Below are 17,482 nucleotides of genomic sequence, written 5' to 3' on the forward strand. Positions count from 1 at the left end.
ACCGACTGATTAATATCGTGTTGTTTATTTATCTGATCCCTCCTTTCATGCAAGGAACCTGGATAGCTCAGTCAGTATAGCGACTGACTACGGGTTGGACGACTGAGGGGTCGGAGTTCCTGTCCCACTGGGGGCAAGAATTTTCACTTCTACACGCCATCCAGATCGGCTCTATTGTCCACCCAGCCTCCTATACAATGGGTACCGGGGGTAAAACGGTCGGGGTGTGAAGCTGACCGCTCACCTCCAACTAGTGCAGAGGTCAAGAAAATGTGGATCTATACATCCACTCCCCCATACAACTTCATGGCGAAGTGCTTAATTGGTTAAGCACAACTTTACCTTTTTATCTCCTTTTATCCGAAAAATGGCTATTTCTTCTTTTAAGGCTGTGGCCCACAAAATGACAGTGAGACGTGTGAGTCAGAGAGCCTCTCGTCTCCTGTAGGTGTGGCTGGTGTAACTATGTTGACGAATTGATTCGAAATGTCACAGCTGTGTCGCATGCCTCGCTTTAAGGTGGGAAGTGCCTCTCTGTTACGGTAGCTGTTGGAAAGGCGTGTCCACGCTATTCAGACTTCGCGGCCTGGCCTCCTCCCCTTCGGGGGCGCAGGAAGGTTAAACACGCGTTACAAGTTGCAAACACGACTATCAGACCCGCTTCTTAGACGCGTTCCCGGTACTGTGCCGTCCGTCCGCCCGTCCGTCCGTCATCAATTCAACAACATGAAAACCCACTGAACGGATTTCCATGAGATTTTAGAGAGTTTTCTAGAAAGTTATCGACATGTTCCAATCTGGTAAAAATAGAGTAAAAAATACGTGTATTTTACATGGAGGTCTTGATCCACTTATGCGCATACTTCGAGCCAGTTATTCAGTGCAGCTAGAAATGTTCTGAACAAAAATGAAAAACACGTCATGTTCTAGATATATTTCCCATCCATGGTCGATGTAATCGTTAACCCAATGGCACATTCTCTAACTTATGTGTCCAACAATCAACCTTGGTCTTCCGAACACGCCCGAAGATTACCGAAAGGTCTTGTTACGGATAACAGATAAAGGAAACTAAGTCCGGCCTGAATTCACAGGTTTACACGTGTATACGCACAGGCACAGAGAAGATGTGGGGAGCCGAGATAGCTCAGTCGGTATAGCGACAGGCTACGGGCTGCACGACCGAGCGGTAGGAGTTCGAGTAGCAGAAGGGTCAAGAATTTTTCTTCTCTACGTCGTCCAGACCGCCCCTGGGGTCCACCCAGCCTCCTATTCAATGGTTACCGGGGGCTTTTCCCCCCAAGGGTAAAGCGTCCGGGGCGTAAATCTGACCACTCACCTCCAGCTAGTGCCGAGGTCAAGGAAATGTGACTCTATACATCCACTTCCCCATACGCCCTAAAGGCGCAGTGCTTAGTTTAGCACAGGGACAACTTTACCTTTTGCGCTGAAGATATAACTGTGCTTAATTAAAAACAACACCATGATGAGGTTTCGGGGGTTACGTATACCTGGGGGTGTAACTGGGCCACCCTGTCGCTGGGGGATATAAATACAGAGACCTGGTCTTCCACGTTGGGGTTTGACGCAATGCTGACGACTTCGCTCTGTATTACGAAATCCAAAGGAGTGAAAACAGGATGGGCTGATTCACGTGTCAAACTAGATCATAGCCAGGAAGAGACGAACCTAGCAGGATGTTGTAAGGAAGGCCGTGGCCTCAAACAGGGCTGTTTTGCCAGTGCGTCAAGAGTGTTAATGTGCGCATATATTCCCAACTAGCCAATGTAACATGGATGGGTTCTGCTCAAATGCGTCTGTGAGGAAGTGACGTGAAGCTTGGCCACTGGAGCGAAGTTTTACAGCTAACTTGCAGATAACGTGAAATGGACACACACGTAATGACTGAATCGTGTTTGTCGCCTCGTATAGCACAAGTTGTACACAGGAAGACAGAATAAATACATTACACAGCCAAGTACTGGGTACGAAGTTGGAGATGAAATGATAATGTGCTGCCTGCCTGGTCAGAGCTGCCGTACATCTCAGGGTAATGATAGATTTGTATGGAACAATGGTGGACTGATGATTAGCAAAAGACAGTCAGAAAAAACTAAGATAAATCCCACATGTTTCAGTGTGTATCCGAACAAAACGAAATGCACACAAGGATTGAACCCAAAACATCGAGGGAAGGTAACGCAACATCGCCTGGACTATGGCTCTGCGCTCTGAAATTGTCTCAGGCCTTCATCTAATATATTCGCACTTAATAGTATAACTATTGGTCTGTCGGGTAAATTGCTGCTGGTCCTCGCCAGCAGGTTTCGGGTCCCATAAAAATCCATGACCAAAACTTTGTTCTTTCCAAGAATATTACTTGTCCTTTTCGACGACAGAAGGTGTCTGGCTAGTATTGGTCACTCCTCTACCGGGGGTGATTCAAGTGGACACTCGCTAAATGACCCTCCTCTGACTTGACTGTCTGACTCCTAAATTGTTGCCGGCCCTCGCCAGCACAGTCATTCTTGGTTCCCAGTCCCGCGGGACTCATGTTCATATTTTACTCTTTCCTGTTTTTTAGAGCGGCTCGAATAGAGAACGCAAAGATATGAAGTCTACCCTGTACTCTTGCCAATAAGTACGGTGGCTACATCAGTTAAACAGATGTGCGAGTGTTGCGGTGGAGTTTTGAGCTCAGTCCGAATCTGTTTCCCTCGCAACTACACAAACTTTTTACGTCGTAATTTGAATATTTTTCCGTCCTTGAAGTTTTATCCATTGTTTATCGCGGTGCTGAGAGTAAAAGCAGCCGTATTCCGGGACAAGACTGGCTACTCTGAATGTTACAATACAAACTACAGTTCAGGCAACCAGCTTTTTGTTATGTATTTTACATATTTTTCTCACGTAAAGTGGAACACCCAAGAAATAAAAATTATCGGAATATTTGGAACTGAAAGGGGACGGAAGTGAGTAATGAGGAGCGACTGAATTTATACTGTTCACAGAATATTGTGACATGTAGACCCGATGCTAGGCAACGACCGCGAAATAAGCAGCTATACTACAGCAATTGCTAAGTAATGGATCTGTAAACAACAGCCGATGCTAGGTAATGGCCGCAACAGTAGGAGAGCTGTGCTCTCTGTGCGGTTCGTGCAGAGGCTATATAACAAGGATCAGCTGCTATTTGACTTAAATAAAATGTTGAAACTGCAGTGAGAATAGTAGGAGGTTGGTGTCTATTGTCACTCATACACGTGACAATATCATTAGGCGGATTAAATTAAGTTTAGATGGATGCCTACACGTAGAAAGTAGTGTAATATTTAAATTATTTCTTTTGTTTATATGAGGTTCTTAAGCCTTGGCTGTAAATAGTCAAGGCTTTTTTGCGCTAAAGTCATGTTCTTCGGAGAGCCCGACGTTTCGGAGGAACGTATCGTCTCCCTCTTATTTTTCGAAGAGTAGGCTAAGCAAAATTTCAGAGGTCAGCTTACCGCCTGCCCCATCTGATCTTCTGATTATCTCACTCTTCGACCCTGAAGATGTAGGCGGTATGTTCCCAGAAACATCGGAGTCATCTCCGAACTACGCAGCGCTACAACCCAGAAGACAGTATCCTAAGGTAAATGTGAGGACGTGGACTGGATTCGAGTAGCTCAGGTCTGTCAAGAAGGTGCGGAGTTCCCTGTGAGGTAGGAATTTTAGTGCTTAAATATTTTCTCGATGAGGCACGAAGGTCTAAATACGCCGGACACCTCACATTCCTTGAAATTCTGCTTAAAGCGCTGCTGCCAATTTTAAGAGCAAACATTATAAAGGCCAAGCGATTAGGCAAGACAGATTAGCAAAATCTGGAACACCATCCGGAAATTTGTGTAGAGTAAACATTGTCTGTGTGGCAGACGCGCGTGGCCTTCAAGTGCCATTAGTGTTCATACGCTAAACGGTCTGGACGGCGCGGAAGATGGACTAACGCGGCAGCATGTGTAAAAAATAGAACTGTCAAAATGACAGCAGTGCAGCACCATCAGAAGCGTTTCGGAGTTCCTTACTGTGTAACCAGCCAAGTGCCGAGTCAGAGATGAAGTCTCAAACTTGACATGTGATATGATAATGTGCTGCGTGATCAGGGCCATCGCACAGCTCAAGAGGCGCCGATAGGCACGCATGGAGCAGTGATGGAATGGTGATTAGCAGAGAAAGCTAAAGAAACTCGAAGAGATCCCTAATTCATTGCCAGTTCGCTCACAACGCATCTCACCTGTCGTGAGAAGCCAGTCTGTTACCCAAGACGGCCGGAGCCTAAATTCTTTCTATTACCTCATCCTTTTCCGAGGCACATGTGGCCATCCTCGGCTTGAAAATTATGCCAAGCTCTGCTTGCTACTAATTGATGTTGATTACTCTTCAACCCTGAAGATGGAGATGTTTCTCCGACTCGTCGGCTGACTTTCACCTGATTTCCCGATACTGTGTCCCAGAAGGCAGAACTCTTTATAACCACCGTTGATTACTCTTCAGCCCTGAAGATGGAGATGTTTCTCCGACTCGTCGGCTGACTTTCACCTGATTTCCCGATACTGTGTCCCAGAAGGCAGAACTCTTTATAACCACCGTTGATTACTCTTCAGCCCTGAAGATGGAGATGTTTCTCCGACTCGTCGGCTGACTTTCACCTGATTTCCCGATACTGTGTCCCAGAAGGCAGAACTCTTTATAACCACCGCTGTGAGAACCTAAGATCTCTCAAATAGCGAACTAAATTTTAGCCCGTTTAGACCTGATGTTTTCTGGATATGGTAATAAATCTTCGCGTTCCTAAAAAGTAGCATCTGAGCGACTGCTATCTTCTCAAGGAGAGCTCTGTTCCAGGTACACAGACTCAATATTCTCTCCTTAACATTTGAACGCATAGCGACATTGTGAATGCCAGTTTCCTTCTACGGAGTGAGATGCTGAGGTCCCATGAGGGACGTTTCGTCGCGTCCATGACACATTGAGGAGAACACCAACACCGTTACAGCCGTTAATGGAACGCGTCGATAAGGCCGCGTGGACAGAACAGGAATTGTTGCTTAAGCCGCCGTCACTTTATATGGAAAATACAGAGTGTCGAAATCCTCTCAAATTGTTGAGTCATACCAGTGTAACACCACTGTACATTTAAATGCTTTAAGCAAATGACGGCTTTAGTTTTATTTATATTGCAATAAGGAAACAGCCAGATGTTTGTCTGGGTCTGTCTTGGTCCTTTGAAGGCATTATCCCTGTGCTTGTCATGCCATTAAGACATAGAAACAAATGGAGGAATAGCTCCACTAGCTTCTGCCTGGGAACTAGAATAGTAGACTTCGCGCTTCGACAGTTTTACGCCCGGGGAGAGAGAAACCAGTACCCATTGGACAGGAGGCTGGGTAGGCCCCAGGACCGGTCTGGACGACGTGGAGAGGAGAAAAATTTTGTCCTTACCGGGACTCGAACGCCGACCATTCGTCTGTCTAGCCAGTAGACAAATACGTATTTTGAAACGTATTATGCATACGAGTGGCTGCCTTGCTACTGAATGTTATCATTGTGGTTAAGTATGACGTGGGTCGCACATAACGGGACAGGTAGCTCTTCGCGTTGTGACTAACAGGTTTTCGTGGAAGGAAACTTTATCTTAATAACATACACAGCAGAGCACTCAGGTCTTCCTTCTCTTCTTCCTTCCTTTCTTCTTCTGACAACCTTTTCCTTTATATGGATCTCTAATCTTTCACTTAATCCCTCAATCCTTCTATTTTGATTTCCTTCTTATTCTTTGCTCTGTTCTTGGCGTCTTCCGGTACCTGGCGAAATCATATCTAGTTCGTCCCAGAGGTCGCTTTGCTTTCAATCCTAATTCTAACGACTTTCTAGATATCCGGTTTCTGTCTATTATTTTGGGGAGGAGGCACACGGTACCGTAGTTGGTTGAGGCACTATGCGACAAGCCCGAAGTGCTCTGGTTCGATTCCCGATGAGGTCATCAAATTCTTCAATTGACCTAATCCTTCCAGCCACACTATGTCCTTAGGGTCGACTCAGCTTCTAACAGAAATGAGTACCAGGAATCTTCCTGGGGGGGGGGCGGGTAAAGGGCGGCAGATGCGTGAGGCTGAAAACTCACCTCCATCTGTGAGCCGATTGTCTAGAAAATGTGGAAGCCTCGACGTCTCACAACCCTATGGGCCTCCACAGCCTGTTACAGGGATAGCTTTACCGTACATTTTATCCATTTTTACTTAACATATCTTGAATTCCAAATTTACTTCAAAATTACAGGTACCATATTGCTGTCAGCGTCTTTGTTGTGGCACCGCGATTACTTGTGTTCTGGCTGTGGAAGAACATATTTTCTTCCGAAATGTAATTACACCCCATCAAACCAGATCGCGTCATTCAGGGAACGAGGAGGGTGATCGTAGCGGTAATTCCTAATCTTGTATACGGGCGATATCCGGTTCGAATCTCGACTGGACAAACAGCTACCGAGACTTGAGGTTATTTGTAGTTTTGTGAAGTTAGAGTCAAATGCGTTAATGGTACCTCTTTAAGACCATGACACCCTCCTTCCAAATCTTTTCCAATTTAGCATTCTTCATGATATTCGGCGTTTTATAGTCTATATAGTGCGTGCCTTAAAGTGAACCACAGATTACAATATCCAGACTTGCAAGCACAGTTAAAAAAAAACAAAAAACAAATTCCGTGACTTTAGTCCGCAAGCGAACTATACCGATCGAGCGACCGCCGCTTGTCGGCGAAGTTAGTGCCAGCTTTAGCGGATAGAGAGTGTCGCGTGGTCAGCGCAACGGATCCCCACGGCCGTTAATCTCGGTTTTCTAGACCGGAGCCGCTATTTCCTTGAAACAGCTCCTCAATTATCCTCACGAAGTTGAGTGGACCCCGTTCCAGACTCATTACTTCTCATAAAATCTGGTAACGTCGGAAATCGAACCCGGGATCTCTGGATCTGTATCCAGGAACTCTGACCACTGGACCACAGAGGCAAGAAATGTAATCTTTGAATTTTTTGAATGTAAGATTTAACTCCATAAGATACCAGTTTGGGACATATGAACGTGGGAAGGAATGTCTCAGTGGCCACGATAGTGACTGAAATGTTGTAACGATGTAAGCTGGGAAGGGACGCGAGATTGTTCAACGTGAGGGATCTCAAAGCCATGGACATTTGTGAGTACACGAGGCAGAATTGCCTTGAGCAATCATATATAGCCTTGACGATTTCTGCACGTGGCATTCTCCGAACATCATTGTTAAAGCGCAAAGAGCTGTGTTAATGGTGTAGACACACATTAAGAATTGTATTATCATTACAATACTAAAATGCAATGAATGAAGACCATGTTAAGCATCTTTGTCCCTCACCTAACCAAAAGAGTCTCCGCCTTTTGTGGAACAAGAGGACAAGCTTACTCTTCGACCCTGAAAATGGAGGCATTGCATTCATCCGAAACACTGGTAAACTTTAAGGAGACTACACGCCAAATATTCCAAGAGACACTCTCTTTAAAGTCACCGCCGTTAAAATATAAAATCTTTAGTAGTCAGTGTATGTTTGCATCCTGTACTGTCGTTGAAATCACCTATTGGATTAAACTGTCGGTGAATTGGTTTCTCGCTTAGTACGGCATTTAAATCTCTTGATGAGCGAGACTGAGTGTGATGGTTTGTAGCATATTCTGGCGCTTAAATCCATATAAATTAACAGTCAGTATAATAAGAGACAGACGGAAAGTGAGAACTCTTAGAAAATCTGCCGCAACGCTGATATATCCATAACAGATCCATTTTTAAGCAATCGTGTCCAAAAGCAGGATCTAATGTATTTCTAGTTTATGTAGTATCAGTTATATAGTGTGAACATAACATTCACCGATTGAAATGCTATTAATGGTATATTACTATTATGCTCCTATTGCCTTCTCCCATTGCCATCTGTAAACAAAAAAAAAATAGTCCCTGTTTGTCTGCCAGTAGAACATTTATTATGGCAGCTGTATTTCAGAAACTAAATCGTTTACATCGTCATTATTTCTATTTGTATTGCAATAACTTGGCGTTGAATTAAATAATCAGTTATGTTCTTGACCGCCTCTCTGTTCTACTGGTCAGAGTTCCTGGCTACAGATTCGATTTTCTGAGTAGTGGGCCTGGAAAGGGGTCCATTCAGCCTCGTGAGGATAACTGAGGAGTTATTTCAACCTTGAGGATGGGTGCTGAATGTTCCTGTGAAACTGCGGTAAATGACTATAAGACATATCGGAAGAGTAAGCCACTTAGTCACTGCGTCAGAACTTCATATCTCGCTGCTGGCAAGTTTGGCAATAACATCTACCTTCGAATAGAATAGAGCGTCACAATTTCTGACATATTATACTCGCATATAAACAATGTAACAGGTCGTGAAGGCCCATAAGTTTGTGAGACGTCGAGGCTCACACATTTTCTCTAGGTAATCGTTCACAAATGGCGGTGAGGTTGTCAGCCTTAAGCGCCGGCCGTCCTTTACCCCCAGGAAGATCCCTGATACTCATTTCTGTTGGAGGCTGAGTCGACCCCAGAGCTATATAGTGCGGCTTGAAGGATTGGGTCAAGTGAAAAAATCCACCTGATCTTGACTCGAACCCGCGACCTTCCGGCTTGTAGCATAGTGCCTCAACCAACTGCGCTGCCACGTGCCCCCATACATAATGTGGAGCTCATATTATAATTAAACATCTGAGACTTTATCGTGGTGTAGGAAAGGCATAATACTGAGGTTGCTATCCCTTGCTCTTCGCCAGACATTACTTGAGTGGTCAGATTAGGAAAAATGAAATGGGCGTGCGAGTGGCACGCGTGTTTACAGAAGCGAAATTAATAAAAGAATTTGGCAGGAAAACAAAGTTAGGAAACCACTAAGAAAATCTAGGAGTATATGGAGAATAATATTAAAATGGACGATAAAGAAACAGGATAGCGGGGTGTGGACTCAGGGGAGAGACAACTGGCGGGCTTGTGTTTGATTGGGTGCCATAAATTTCTGAGAACTTCTTGAGTAGTTGGCAACTTTTTGCATGTCACGGACTCTGTTGTTTGTTGTATGATAAATGTCGTTTTAGTTGTGAAACCTGTGTATGCATAACGTTTATTGTGGATCATGCAAGCAAAACATTGTATTACCGGCAGGCAATAGCCCCATAGCAATAATTCGAACAAGTTTTTAATTGATTTTCTTGAAATAATGAAGTAAATGAAAACCTCATGGTTCCAAGAAAAACAATTATAATTGCAAGTTGTCCATAAATCTTTATTCAGATTTCGTAATTTCCTTTTTAATGTTGGTTGGCTTCCTGTTTTTGCTTGATCAAGGCGACATGTGCAGCAGTAGCGGTAGCTACCAAAGAGTACTATTTTCTGAGTGACGCCGTCTAGAAGTTTTCCGACGTTTCGGAAGAACTGACATCTTCAGTGTCGAAATGCATGCTTGCAATCTTCATCAAATTCTATGTTGTATTTTCCGTGTTGTGAGGAATATATGTTTGGGCTGTTTTTATAATGATTCTTCTTTCCTCCCTGTGACTGAAAAGAATGTTTCGGCCCTTAAAAGGGCCATCCTTTTCAGGTTCAATTCCTCTAATGAGACGGGGGAAAGTTATGGCCCTGAAAACGATCACATCTATTCCATATTACATTTCTTTGTTGTTAAGGAAACAAATGGACGTTTCTCTCCATTCCCGTAGGCCCCGATCAGGGTACAAATGCCTTACCCCGTTTCATAGGTCTCTGTGACTACCTTCATTGCACCCTATGTTATGAAACCAATTTCTCACCCTGCATATTTCTGTTCTGAAGATGGAGGCAGTATGTTCTTCCGAAACGTTCGCATCCGCCTACAAGACCACGTAGTTTACAGTAAATGCTTAGTGTTCCTGCTTGCAATCGTGCTTTACGACGCTGGCAGTTTCAAAGACTGTAACTGCAAATGGTAGATGGGTTGCGAATAATGGATTGGAAAAGATTTGGAACGAGGAAGTCTTGGCCAAGATGAGCCGAGATCGTTCGGTCGATATAGCGACTAAGCTACAGACTGGACGTCCGGGATTCAATTGCCGGCGTGGGCAAGAGGTTTTCCTCTTCTCCACGGACTCCAGGCCATCCCTGTGGCCCAATTAGGCTGCTATACAATGAGTACCACTCCATGTTTGTCTTCATGGTATAAAAAAGTAAAACTATTCCTGTAAGAGGCCATGGATTCCCATAGGTTTCTTGAGATGTCGAGGCACCCCTATTTTCTAGACAATCGACTCATAGATGGCGCCGGCCGGGCACCCTTTACCTTCAGGAGAATTTCTGGTACTCATTTCTGTTAGAGACTGAGTCGACCTCAGGGACCGTAGTGCGGCTGGAAAGATTAGGTCAATTGAAAAACCCAGTGACCTCATCGGGAATCGAACCTGCGACCTTCCGATTTGTAATATAATGCCTCAACCAACTACGCTATCGCGTGCCCCTGCCTTCATGGCATTGTGCTTAATTATATGATTAAGTACGGCGATAAACGGGAGGGGCTGAGGAAATCACAAACACCTCAATCAGGGTAGCCGGTATCCAGACCTGAATTCGAACCGAGCACCTCTCGAATGCAAGTCAGGGGTTGTAGCAATATGTTTAGTCTGTTATAACCTCCATTCCCAAAATGTTTCTCTTATATATATTTTAGAAACTTACATTCCAGTCACTTTGAATATGTACAGACAATTGGGACATCCATCTGTAATTATCTGAGATTTTGTTTGGAGATGCACATAAATACATTAGATTCCGGTTTGAATGCGGTCACTTTGTTCAGACGTCTGCAGAAGTTTTCTTTAGAAAAAGTCCGGTGACCGAGGTGGCCATAAAGTCTTACCAGGCACCTATGTCAGTATAAATATATTACTTTACAGCGTTTGGTCTATTCAAAAATCCAGAGACTGAAACGAAATAATGGCGAGTGACGGACAGGCCATAAATTCTATTACCATCAAGTTTCAGATTTCTTATTTTGGAAATAACAGGCTCACACTCCTCGTATCCGGCCGATGAGGTGACCACTAATTCGTAATAACCCTTGCCACATTACTTTTCAGCTTGACTCTTTCCTAATGATATCCCCAGAGGCTGATGTGATCTGACGTTTGGTGACCAAGGTGCGCATAAATTCTAAATTTATGCCAATTTAATAGACTTTGCTCAGCCACGCTCTTCTGAAATTGGAATTTGAAAGCCTACGCGGTAGCGTTGTTAGTTGAGACACTATGTTACAAGCCGGAAGGTCGTGGTTTCTATTCCCGTTGTGGTCATTTTATTCTTCAATTGACCTAATCCTTCAAGTATAACTGTGGCCCTGCGGTCGACTCAGCCTGTAACACAAATGAGTACCAGGATTCTTCCTGGGGGAAAAGGGTGGCCGCTCGGTGCGTAAGGTTGACTTCACCACCATCTGTGAGTCGATTGTCTAGAAAATGTGGGGAGCCTCGACATCTCACAACCCTAAGGGCCTCCACGGCCTGTTGCAGGCCTATTAACACAATTTTTATTAAAGTTATCTGAATTAAAATACAGACACGTGTAACAGGATTCCTTTTTGGCGTATTGACTTGATCCAAGAAGTTGAGTTCTTCTTGAGAAGCTGATAATTGCTGAGTTACATTTTAAATTTCCAGCATTTGATGAAATCAGAACGTTCATTACCGTATTCACAAGAGCCCGCCGCTTGTCCCTATCCTGAGCCAGATGAATTTAGTCCGTACCCACCCATGTCTCGTATGTAAGATTCATATTAATGCACTGACATCTATGCCTCGGTCATCCTTGTGGTCACACTCCTTCGTGTCTTTCTACCAGACCTCTTTATGTACTTCTGTCCCATGCGTGTTACATACCCTACTCATCTTCTCGTTGATTTTATGTGGCCTATTCAATATTAAAATTAAAGCATGTGGGAACAACTTGGATTTGAAGCTGACGGACTGCGTCAGATTTGTTTGGCTGAATACTCTAGTGTTCACCTTGGCGTTTCTTAATGTCAGGGGGGTTATTTTTGTTCTTAACCCCCACGCTGCTGAGACTAAACGGAATATCTGACCTTGGGGATTTCAAACCCCCTACACGAAAGGTTGACAGGTTCAGAGTGGTGACCAAAAGTGACTCAGAATACGTGGGTACATCAGATGTACACAGAGATTTGCAGTAAACGCGTTCTCCTTGGATAACTCATATTAATTCAGGCTGTCACATTACTTGTCCCATATCATCCGTTAGTAATTTAAATATAAATTTTAATTATAACCTTGTAATTAATATATTCATAGCGGTTTCCAGACTTTTAATCACAGAGGTCATCGTGTAAATGCCGAAGACTTTTTATTCTTAACAGTTTGCTAATGACGAATGTTTCTAGTGATATCCTCAGGCGTTGAATCAAGAAATTAACGCTTTTCTTGCTGGGTGCAATTCGTTATTTTGGCTCCGGTATTACTGTGTTTACGTCTGTATCACGAATTTGCAACAACAAAAATAGTATTGTCGCTTAAGCAATTGGGAAAACCTCTTCATAACGGGCCCGGTAGTGTGTGAACTTTACGTTTTATACTTGTTGACGGAAACACTTTCCGTAAAATTATATTTTGAAGAAACTCGAAGCGATGGACAAGTTTCGGAGTAATAGTCATAGATATCTATCTATTTATTTAATATTATCTGGATTAGAATCTTGCAAGATGTAAGCAGTCACGATAAAGAGATAATAAACTACCTGTTCCAATCTCTCTCTCTCTCTCTATCCCTCTCTGTCTCCTTTGCTCTTTCAACTGAACGTTTCCCTTTTTTTTTTTTTTGGCCCCGTATATATGGATGGAATTTAAAGTAATTTGTTGGTCGAATTTCTTTCGTTCTTGTTAGTTGAACTTAACTCTGTAAGTGCCAGGTAAGAATTGCTCTGCATGTGGACATCTCTTGGCACTTTCTCTCAGCTGCGTAGTGAAGAAGGATTTCGAGGGAATATTTCCGGTATATTTCAAGAATTTTTAAATACATTATACTCCGACGAAAGACGAGGTCACATATCAAAATGGTCTTTTGACGCTGTTGCAAGTGAAGATTGCAGTTTTATGGTCAATAAATTTTCTGAAGACCAACAGATCCCAAAGCCTATGTGACATGTTATTTCTGTGTGACCTCAAGATTCAAACAGTAGGCAGGTTAGCTCGGTCAGTTTAGGGACACGGTCTGCCAACTCTTACCCAGTCCATAGAGTTGGCAAACCGGGGGCGACAGTTGACAGCAGCCAGACAGGCTGTCCTACCCTCTCCACCCATCAGACTTTTTGTGCGCTCGACATGACAGGCTGAGAAACAATAGACACTGCAATCAGATGCATTTATGGAGCAGGTCGGCATGTGTAGATAGCCTTGTTTGCTGTCAATGTGGGAATTATCTCCAATGCCAACCAGTTCTTTTCCTGTCTCTTTCATTAAACAGTTTAAGCGGGCTTACAACTTGCCAAATAACGCTAACTGGTAACATGAACATCAAACAGGACCTTCAGTATGCAGAAAGGTGTTTAAATTGTGATATCCTGAGAAAACTTCGCATTTCCATAGACAGATAGTGCCATAGATCGCGCTCTTAGACCCTGGTTTCACACTGCGGACCCTCAGGTTCAGTTCCGCGTGATTTCGTATAAGCTTCATGGTAGACTGTCACTGTAGCAAGATTTTCTCCGAGTTACTTCGGTTTAGCTCGCCTGTTAATCTCAATTCCTCAGTTGCTACATTCTTGTCTGTCACCTTTATCAAGGCAGCACATTATCATATTCTCGGTTAATAAATTAGGGGCTTTATCTCCAATCCTGCACGTACCAAGTTCCATAGACACGAAGTTAAGTTTTGGTGTCGAGGCGTGGTATTAATGGCTGAATTTATTTTATTTTTCAAGAATGCCGTCTTCTGGGATGTGGCGCCGTGTAGATGTTGTATAAACCGACGTTTCGGAGGAACGTATCTCCTCCATCTTCAGGGTAGAACAGAAAAAGAAAAAATCCGGGAGCAGGTATGCAGCCACCTTGTACGCGTTTTTAAGTTCTGTGCTAGAAAATATGCTTGCAGAAATGCAATTGTTAACAGTCGTCGCAAAACACACGACAATTGATAGAGAAATTCAACTTTTATCCAGTCGCCATTGGCAAGGAAACGGAATATTTAATTAAATGTCAAGGCTTAATTCATAAAGTTCATAAGGTGACATTTAGCTTATAATAAATCTGCATTGCTTTTTAAGGCTCTTAGAAGTTTCATACTGTGAGATAGAATTTATATCGCTATTTACCTACATTGTTTTGTCTACTGGGATGAGAAGCTATGAAACGTTGTAGATTATTAACGACGTTTCGGGAGAGGCTGCTGTCTCAATTTTCATGGTGTTAAAAGTCGTCCTTTAAGACATTTTGCGACATAAAGAAGAATAGCTGAGACAGTTCGAACATCTTGCCTCTATTTTAAGGATAGAATTCCTCCTAAACGTCACTGACCACCTAACATGTCGCACGGTGTCACAGCAGATTGGAATAGCTACAGTTCTAGTGACTTGCTTTCGGAAGCTACTCGGTTCGATTCACGGTCTGGATCCTGACTGTATTGGCAGTTCTCGGCAGTTCTGCACAGGCCGTCAAGACAAATGCTGGGACAGTCATTTCGAAATCATTATTCATAATCATCCTACAGTTCGACGCAATAGTCTCAAGTCTGAAAATACGCTAAATAAGTACCTACAAAAGATATAGACGTAAACGGTTTCATAACCCTGAAGGCAGGAACGCAAATAACGGTATCAAATCGCGAATAAGCGTTGGTTTGTGCGGCCTTAACACACTGAAAACTGGAACTCTCGGTATATACAAATTCAGTTCGTACCTCACAGGAAACTCTACGTCTCCGATACAAAGGCCAAACGGATAATCACTGTGGTCTCGGTGCAAGGGCCAAGACTGGCTACGGGCTGGACAAAGGAGTGGTCTAGTTCGAGTCCCGGTACGGTTAAGAATTCTCTCCACGTAGTCCAGACTGGCTCTGGGGCTCATCCAGCCTCTTATCCGAGAGTTCCGGGTGCTGTTTCTCGTGGAGTAAAGCGGCCGGAGCGCCAAGCCGACTACTCACCTCCATCCAATGCCGAGGTCAAGAAAACGAGGATCTATACTCCCCCACCCCCATACGTCTTCATGGCGTGGTGCCTAATTACCTAAACACAGGTACAAATTTGCTCTCTTACCTTTACGAAATTCATAAATGTACCGAGAAATATTCTTACGCGGTTAATTTTTTCGATTTATATACGGAAGCCGCAAGGTTCGAATTTCGTCTGGGACGACTATCATGAGGTTTTATGTTTTTCCTTAGTTCCTCCCTGCAAAAGACGCGATAGTACCATAAATTAGACCAGTACAGCTTACTTCCACATCCTTCCCGATTCATTACTCACTATCATCCGATCATTCGGCGCCATATTGGTTGTCTTACCGATAACATCGTTAAATAAACTTAATTACTTCCTGTAATTTGCAGTGGAATGTCAGTTCCTTTTGAATTGAAAACCAAAGTCTATAGTTAAATCGAACTATTTTATTTATTCACATTGCCTGTTTCTGTATACGACAAGAAAGATACAATATATTCTGCCCCAAAATACATTTGTTTTACGTTAAAGTGGGTCGTAAATACATGGAACTGTGTGTTAAAGAGATAGACAAGCGAATTCGTTAGTTAACATTCAATAAGCCTTTCCTTTCATAAGCAGTTCAGACGCACCTGAAGTCCTATGTGCTTTACCTCTGGACTGGCGCATCGGATGCCATTGAGAGGTGGAGGGCGTTCCAACTGACACCTGCTAGCGAAACGTTCAAGGTGTCCTCATTCTGTTCTAATTTATCCTGCGTTCCTGAGATGCCTTTCTTTGAATTTCCCACCAAGTTATGAATACTCACCTCAAGCTAGGCTCAAGAATGGTGGAGCTGTATCTCCATTCCCTCCATATGGCGTGATAATTAAGCACAGGGACAAATTTTCATTTACCTTACCCGCTTATGAATACCGGAAATGTTGCAAATAGAATCTAGTTACTAGTGACGTACGGTAGTAATCCGCGTCGCACAGTGGTAGTGACGCATTCGCGTTCCCGGAGTATCCGGGTTCGTACAGAAATGTATACAATTCAGGATTTACCTTTGATGTTTGTTGGCTTCTCTACGATGAGAGACAAGGGTTCGCAGTCAACATCTTCGGAAGGCAAGAAGGGCGACCCTGGGGGTGTGAGTGCAACCCCACCATCTTCCCCTGCATCGCTGTTATTCTCTGATCCACCTTCCAACTCCAACCTCTTCTGACTTTCCAGGAGTCGCTGCTGCTGCATATGCAGCCGGTTCTTGATCAGAAATATCTTGGGCATCTTGATAATTCACTGATTCACCTGTGGAAAACTGTTACCACTTGGCCCTTGTTGATTTCTTCGGGTATATGGCAGACATTTAAAATGTCTGCTCCTTGTACTTTGCACCTGTTTCAACTCGGACGTTACACCAATATCCTGTGTCACGTGTTTTTGTTATGCTATTTCTTTACTCACTTATATTCCTCCAAAAAGCACCTCAACAAAAATACAGTTAGCGATCTAACGTAATGCATGTAGTATAAAATCACTTTCAGTATCACAAAAACGTAAGAGAAATATTTCAGCACATAAGTTTCAAAAAAAAGATGTTATTTCGTTCAAGGTTCTGCAACATCCAAATCACAAAGATTTTAATTCCCTATATGACCACAAGCGTCGTCAAGTCTTCTGGAATGAAGTTCTTTCCATATTAAAAACCTCGTACACATCACGAACATTGTCAAACGAAAATACACCGTTTTAAAACTCGGATGAAATTATGTTAAAAGCAAGAAAACTCTAATTTTCGTTTCATTCAGATGATGTAAAGATCCTGTGTTTCCACTGGGTCACATTTCCTTCCGGTTTCACTGTGTTGGAGTATAACTGTTAAAGTCACCCGGCACTGGTACACAAGCCAGACGATAGCGGTATAGAAGATACGACCAACACCGTTGGGCCTCTCTTACTGACTGAGCAAAGGACAAACCGTTGTTCAGCGGTTCGGTTGTTGGCGGTGGTGGTGGAAGTTTGGCCTTCTACAGTCAGTTCTCGGCGAGAGGGATTGGAGGAGTGGTTGTAGTCGTTGTAGTCATTGCCAAGATCACGGTTCGCCTCGGGCACAAACAGGCTGCCTTCACTGAACATCATCAACAAACGTTTACCATGGAGACCGTGATGACTGCGCATGCGTATATCCATTCTTGCGTTGGAATGACGTCTCTTAATTTCGACGTGATGTCTTTCACGTTTGCTTTTCGTT

At 43.5% G+C, this 17,482-nt stretch overlaps 1 protein-coding gene across 2 annotated transcripts in view; it reads right to left on the reverse strand.

The window, feature by feature from the left end:
• LOC111861737 (transcriptional regulator ovo) overlaps positions 1-17,275 on the reverse strand; it is a 68,478-nt gene extending 51,203 nt beyond the window's left edge. For both annotated transcript variants that reach the window (XM_033750437.1, XM_023846567.2), the window contains exon 1: positions 16,296-17,275. In XM_033750437.1, the coding sequence (XP_033606328.1) occupies positions 16,296-16,518 (223 nt within the window). In that variant the 5' untranslated portion in view covers positions 16,519-17,275. The remainder of the gene's footprint in view (positions 1-16,295) is intronic.
• Positions 17,276-17,482: the final 207 nt, after the last annotated feature.

The sequence above is a fragment of the Cryptotermes secundus genome, unplaced genomic scaffold, assembly GCF_002891405.2.
Source record: "Cryptotermes secundus unplaced genomic scaffold, Csec_1.0 scaffold136, whole genome shotgun sequence".
In the NCBI taxonomy this organism is placed as follows: domain Eukaryota; kingdom Metazoa; phylum Arthropoda; class Insecta; order Blattodea; family Kalotermitidae; genus Cryptotermes; species Cryptotermes secundus.